This window comes from Akebia trifoliata, chromosome 12, assembly GCF_017979445.1.
Source record: "Akebia trifoliata isolate Shusen 1 chromosome 12, ASM1797944v1, whole genome shotgun sequence".
In the NCBI taxonomy this organism is placed as follows: domain Eukaryota; kingdom Viridiplantae; phylum Streptophyta; class Magnoliopsida; order Ranunculales; family Lardizabalaceae; genus Akebia; species Akebia trifoliata.
In genome coordinates this window covers 35,707,197-35,714,482 of record NC_141386.1, presented here as the reverse complement: position 1 = coordinate 35,714,482, position 7,286 = coordinate 35,707,197, and the positions used below count along the sequence as shown (strand labels likewise).

At 34.3% G+C, this 7,286-nt stretch overlaps 1 protein-coding gene across 1 annotated transcript; it reads left to right on the top strand.

The window, feature by feature from the left end:
* The first annotated feature begins 3,273 nt into the window (after positions 1-3,273).
* Positions 3,274-7,027, top strand: LOC147389929 (zinc finger protein CONSTANS-LIKE 12-like). The gene is made up of 4 exons (XM_086419855.1): positions 3,274-3,537; positions 5,728-6,210; positions 6,308-6,454; positions 6,675-7,027. Exons 1-4 carry the CDS (start codon positions 3,433-3,435, stop codon positions 6,762-6,764), a joined length of 825 nt encoding a protein of 274 aa, XP_086275981.1. The 5' UTR covers positions 3,274-3,432; the 3' UTR covers positions 6,765-7,027.
* Positions 7,028-7,286: the final 259 nt, after the last annotated feature.

Below are 7,286 nucleotides of genomic sequence, written 5' to 3'. Positions count from 1 at the left end.
GATGTGCGATATGAGGTAACTCCAATACGACTCAATTATTATTATTATTTTTTTTTTAAATTCTTAATTAATAGTAACCCTCTTTAGTCACTTCATACTCATCCTATATATGCTTTGGTCTTTAATTCAAGAATAAGAAATAGAGCAGTCTTACAATCATCTCCGATGGATTGTAATCCCAAATTCTAGACCATTGGATGGTTTTTGAGGTACATGATGCAAAAAAATCCCAACAGATAATGTTGAACGAAGCTTGTTTATTTCTCATTTATTTTTTAAATGTGTTGTACATTGCATTTATTTTTCTCAATTTAAATTGCAATGTGGAGGACACCGGGCTTACCACATTCAAAGAGAATTTGAATAATTTGAACGAATTGGGAAACAGAATATATCTGTGTTTCTTTGGAAAGCTAATAATTTCTCTATTCTATTTATTTATATGTTTTACTCTATTTTATTGATTTTTATCCTCTAACGTCCTTCATGACCTTAAAACTATGGAAAATGGATTAATTGGTCGATTAAAAAGTACACTGAGACTGGGATTGAGAGTAGTTCAACATGCTTTCACAAATAAAATCTAATTAATAGTTTATATTCAAGTTAGGGCCTTGTTTGGGAACATGGTAAATTTGCACTACTATTAGGAATTGATCCTTTTTACTTAACCTCTGGCAATTAAAAAAAAAAATGAGTTTTTGAAAAAGTCGCATATGTGTAAGTCAGTATTCCCAGCACTGCCTAGCAATAGGACAGACTAAAAAGCGTCTAACCTAGCTGGAAGGGCAGAGTAGCACTAGTTAAAACTTGTCCTGCCAAACAAGGCAGGCATGGTCTGAGTATATTCGTAATCCTAATTTATGCATGTCAAGTTCATAGATCTCCCTGGAATCGTGGACCTAATCCCAAATATCTCAATTTCATTTAGGATCCTAGTAATCAAGGGATTCTCTTGGATCGTATCTCGTTAGAGGGGAAAACCCTGATTCGGGGGAAGGATCTATAAATAACAGAATTGATAGAGTCTGAGGGATCTTTTGGCCGATTGAGAAAGAACATGATTTTGAAGTTATTATTATTAATCTTCTGCAAACCTTAACCTGAGTATTGGAGGATTCTTGGCAAGTACCACACCAATGCTTACAAGAAGAGAAATGAGCAACTTTGGATCAGTAGGGCAGAGTCCATCAAGGTCTCGTCGAATTCCGCACCTACACATAATATAATTTGGTGATTCATAAATTTAGAAATATGGGACTTGATGATAATATCTTGATATTATGATTTTTCATTTTTTTTCAATAATTTATTATTTTGAACAAAAGATATGTTGATGAGTAAACTTTTATTTGGCATCGTAACATGTATGATTATGTTTGAGAATATGTTATATTGGAAATATAGAATAAATATCTTCTGTATTATTAAATATATAAATTTTTCATAATTTCTAAAATATTTTTTTATATTTTATGTTTCATCTTTTTTTTTTTTATTATTATTATTTTTTTCCATCTTTTTCACTCTCAGTTTTTTCCCAAAGTTTTCCCTTACCGTTTTAAATCCATACGCCGACTTTGTGACTATGATTAGAAGTGTGATGCGACCCCCAAAACAACGCTAAGCACTAAATTCTCAATCAAACAAAAATCCATCTGAAAAATGAATTTTTTTTTATTGACAAGTTGGGATTAGGTAGACTATTATATTTAATAGGCATAAAAAACACTAAAGTATGGATACATCACACATTAAAAATAATCATGAATGGGGGTGGCGATCTAAATTAATATTCAATCGCTTGTTTTTTTCAAAGGTAATCGTCAAGATGGGTTCTGAGGGACATCACACATTAAAAATATTCATGAATGGGAGTAGGGATCTAAATTAATATTCAATCACTATTTTTTTGGAAGGTAACTGTCAAGTTGGGTTCAGAGGGAGTCAGACCTAAGATGTGGGTACACTTTCCACACATCTTACCAATTTGCTAAGTTGGCATCTTCAATATTCAATCACAACATCCTTGGCAAATATGATAAGGAAACCAATCCTCACTTGTCTTTCAAAATCACCACACTTAACAAAAACTTAGTAACATAAACGCTTCCCAGTCATTTCTCAAGTAAATGCATCTATGGTTTCATAAACATCTTCACATTAGCTCAATGTGAAATGCACTAAGTATCGCAATCACACTAGCATTTTCTTTAAAAAGAGAATCAAAATTTCACTATTAATTCATCATAAGAAGTGATGTTGACTCTCATCAAGGGCAAATCTAATCTTACATTTTGTGAATAATAAATTTAATTTCACTAATATTAAGGGAGTCTTTACTAAATTATTTAAAAATTTATTCTTTTTTAAAGAAAGGTAATGATTCACCAACAAAAATTTACTTCAAAGTACTCATTAGAGGACACCTGAGATGGTAAGAAAGTGATTGGATTTGCTCTTCAAGTTATGACTTCAAATCTCTATATGCCCCTCCTTAAAAGTGTGACTACTTAAATATCGTAACATGTGATAGGTTGAGATAGTCTATGCGACCTGAATAGACTAGTCTCACCTAAGGTGGGAATACTCCTTGGCCTAACAAAAAAAAAAGTTGGTACAAATTTTTTTGATTTTACACTACTTTACAAGGCCGGGTGTCACAAGTGGATCAGGAAGAGAAAGCAACAAGAAAGAGAAAAATGTACACGCCTGATAAAAATAATAAAACAAAAGTGAGGATGACAAAGAGAAGTGCCTAGCCAAACAAACTAATAGGAGGATCCAATAATGTCCTTTCTTTGATCCTCAACTAGAAATTAAAATTTTTACATTTTTTTTAAAAGTGAATATAAAATAAACATATTAATCACCTTTTCGTCTAATCCATGATTTCAAAACTCGTCCGAGATGGAGATGTATCACCTAAGTCATCTCAATCTCAAACATGGACGAGACGGATGGATTAGTCAATTTTTCGAACAAAATTTAAAATACCATGTTCATTTTTCTTATTTTTGAACAAAAAATCTCAAACGCATTAGAAAACTCGTTCGAGAGGACTCGATATCTGGCATGTGAAAAATACGAGACGAGGCACGATACTGAGTTTTAAAACCATGGTCCAATCTCTTTTATCATTTAGCTTAATAAGGGTAATTCTGTCATCTCAAAATGCTAAGGTTGCATCTTCTCAGGCACAAATTTAATTATTAGATTTTTTGGGGGGCTCCCTACATAAATAAATACTATAAATAGGGCACGCAGGACCAAAAGAGAAGACATAACCAAACTCAGATGCTTTTGCTCTGCTTTACTTCGCTCTGTTGACTGAAAGCTAAGCAAGGGTGGAGAGTCCACCATTAAGGCTCGATTTGAAGCTTTGGTCTCAATAAGAGAGAAAGAGAGATAAGATTCGAAAAAGAGAAAGAAATGTATGCAGAGGTGGAGGTTATTTACCCCTATTTGCAGAACTTCTCGCAGGAAGTCCAACACATGGAGGAGTTCTGTGAAATAGAGAAAACCAGTGTTTTAATGGTAATTTCATTTCACTACGTTTCTTCAGCTAAATTATAGTAGAGCTTCAGCTCCTTTTTACTCTTTTTAAAAATAAAAATAAAATAATATGGTTTGAGATAATTTCTGCGGGTTAGGGTTAGGACTTCTGTTCTTCCCCTGGTTCTTCTTTTAATATTTTCTGTAACATGTAAATCTAGGCTGAATTAGTATGTAAATTTAATTTTTTTAAACTTTATGGATTCAGATTTACTATAAATTTCCATTTTGGTTCGATCCAGTTATTTTGTTCTCTATTATTTAGAAAGATTGTTTTCGATTTAATCTGTTTTTTTTTTCCTTACTCGGTCATAGATAGAGATTAAAGGCCGTTTTTTTTTTTTTTTTTTGGTTCAGTTTCTGTTAACTTTAACGGTATCTAGACTTTAGAGAAGATGAAGAAAAATAGATTTTATAATTTTCTAGATCGTTTTCGTGCCATGTTCATAAGAAGAAAAAAAAAAGGTGAGAAAAAGAGAGTTAATTTTCCATTTTTAATTTAGTCGTTTGTTCAGTCTGAAAACTCGTTTGGGATTTGGGAAAGAAAAAGCAAAAACGGAAAAAAAAAAAAAGAATAGAAAAGAAAAGAAATCCTAAAAAGTTGCTGAGAACTTTATTGTACTTTTGGGATATTTTTGCGGGAAATTCTTCGCGTCAGGGGTATTCTGGTCAGTTTGGGATATTTTTTTCAGGGTTGGGTTAGTAGTTCGCAACGCAGCTGCCCTTTTGATTTGTAGAATTGCTGGAAGAGTTTATGTTAGTGACGCGCACACTATATAGTTCGTATCATTAAAATGACAGAGCTACCCCTAATTAGTTAAACTTTGACAAATAAACCGCTCAAAAATGGCTTTGAAAGCTTGAGTTGCTTTCCTGAGAAACTTCTTCTTTTCTTTTTAAAATAGAAAACCAAGAAAGAAGTTTTCTAGTCTTAGAAAATAGAAAATGGAAATAAACAAATGTTTTCCCACCAATCAACAGAGACACGGGCGCATGCATTTCCAAACCAAGAATCACTCGAGAGTTGGAGAGGATGATTTACTCGATCACGTGGTTTGGATCCCAATGGATGAAAGAAACAAATGACCATATAATGGAATCCAGTCCAAAGTTTCTATTGATGGGTTTCCTCTTCAATCAAAGCTCTCCAATCTATCAAATTGGTTATCCCAAAAATCACGTGTATGGGATGATTTAAAACTAATTTAAGCTGATAACACAGTTTAATTTGTCTATATTGGTTTCATCAAGGATTCTATGACTTCTGGACTATGTTTCAGATCCATTCCGACCCTGTTAATTAGAGCTTGAATCCTCTTGTGCTCATCCTATGAATACCTGAGATTGAAAGTTAATCTAGTATGTTATTTTAAAATGCGTACTTATGTGAACAAATAGTTGTATAAGTGCCTGTTCTTCATTTCTTGGTGCTCCAAAATAACTAGTTTTGATCTTATGCGACACAAATACCCTATTTTTCAGAAGATTAAAGCTCGTGTATGAGACACTTGAAGAAAAGGTTATAATAGAAGAAGTACAATATCTATCTAAGATGTTTTTCGGTCTGCTGCCCTTATCTTTTTAACTGTCCAAACATCAAACAAAGGATCTTGAACATACGGTCAGAGCATGCAAATGTTGTGAGTTTCCGCCCCCGGCCCAAGTCATGGCACAACATTTAGATTGTCTGAGTTGATGACAAGTGACCATGGATGTGGCATCTACATCCCCCTTTCTTGCTATTTCTCCCAAAGTCATGCCATACCTACTCCTTATACCTCTTTGTATGATTAAGTTATATACCTTCAAAATGATACATTGCACACATAGCTAATTAGATTCTACATGCAGGGGTGTTGACTCACATGATCTCTTCTTCTTTGAACAAAGAAATTATTAACTACTCAATTTATTAAAAATGCTCGAACAAATTTGATGACCACATTCATGTTGCTAACATACTCCACCTTTGAGTGAATGAATTGGTTCTGTTACTTCTGTTAACCAATGGTATCTTCTTTCCTTTCCCTGCTGTGCCGTTTATGTTTGTGTTCTGTGTTGCTATTGTTATGTTTGTGTTAAGAGTGATGAAGGTGGTGTTCCTAACTTCAAAGCTAATATCAACATGAGTTGACTGATTTGATCAACTTGGTTTTTTTTTCCCTTCTACAGAACAACCTAGTTCCGACCTATTCAGTATTGGAATATGACCTGGGAGAAGGAGATCTGTTCAAAGCTCCAGAACCCATCATTGAAGAACCAACGATAGGCCTTGATCCAATGTCAGCTGCCTTTTCGATGATTTCTTGTGGAAAAGATGTTGTCTCCCCTCAAACATCAATTCAAAATGAGCACCTGTTGAGTGAGTTCCTTTACGAATGTGAGAAAGACCTCATCGCAGAATCTACCATAGGAGAACAATTTTCTGAGGTCTCGGCTGTTCACACTCCAGCCATGCTAATGGAGGATCCAATTACAGAAAATGATAGGTTGCTTTCACAAGGGGCAATCCAGAAAAGTATTAGTTCTGGGGGTCTAAGCTCGATGGATTGGATAAATGGGGGACCAATGAGACCAAACTTTCTTGATTTTCAAGGAGTGGACTTTGGTGCTGCTTATGGGATGCGGAGAGCATTCAGTGAAGGAGACATACAGGTCTGAATTAATTAATTGCTCACATTTTTACCACTAAGCATTCACGCAACAGAGAAGCATTTGGAGATAGGTCTTTGATCTTGAGTTTGTCTGGCAGGCTCTGAACAATTGCAATACAAGCCTCAATCATTGTCGCTCTGAGAAGACATTAACCATCGGCAACTACTCCATTGAAGAACGAAGGCAAAGGATTTCTAGATACAGGACGAAGAAGACAAAGAGGAACTTTGGCAGGTCAATCAAGGTATAAATATTTACTTGTTTTGATACCGTGGTGGCCAAAACGCCAAAAAAAAAAAAAAAAAAAAATTTTCCATTTCTAACTGGCCATCAAAAGAAGTTGATTCTTTTAGGATTAGAGTGAAAAAAATCTTTGCAAATTAGACGCTAATAATTGTTTCTTCATGTCTTGATAATTTGGTTATAAAAAAATCAAACGAACTAAAATGGTGGTTTTCTTTCAGTATGCCTGCAGGAAGGCATTGGCAGATAGCCAGCCCAGGGTTCGAGGAAGGTTTGCTAAGACAGAAGAATCTGATATTCCAAACAAGTAATACAAGAATATTAGGGAGTCAGAATCAGAAGGGTATGACCTTGGCGTGGACCGAGCAGAAGTTTAATCAGGTTTATTACTTGATCATTCTACCCCCCAAATTGGCCAAATTAAATGATCTATTCTTGGCTGTTAAAAGAATCAACTAATCTTGTGAAAAGGATTGTTAAATAAGGAGGAACTTAGAAAATCTTAGCTGTTCCTGTATTTATAATGTAATAACTTTCTTTTATTAGAACCACTTGATACTCGTATTGGGCTAAATATATTCAATTTAGATGGTTATGGATTGGGAATGTGTTTGACAATGATGAATCCCATCTAAGCAGTGATGATGATGGAAGTTTGAGTTAATGTGTCTTGCATCCACTAAATATAGAAAATAACTTGTTTAAAGAAATGAGAATTGAAATGTCCATATGGTTTTAAATCTTGTTTTGACATTTCGCCTCATAGAGATTGAGTCGTCCTAGACGAGTTTTTTGATATGTTTATGAGTCCTCTCGTCCAACAATGAGATGAA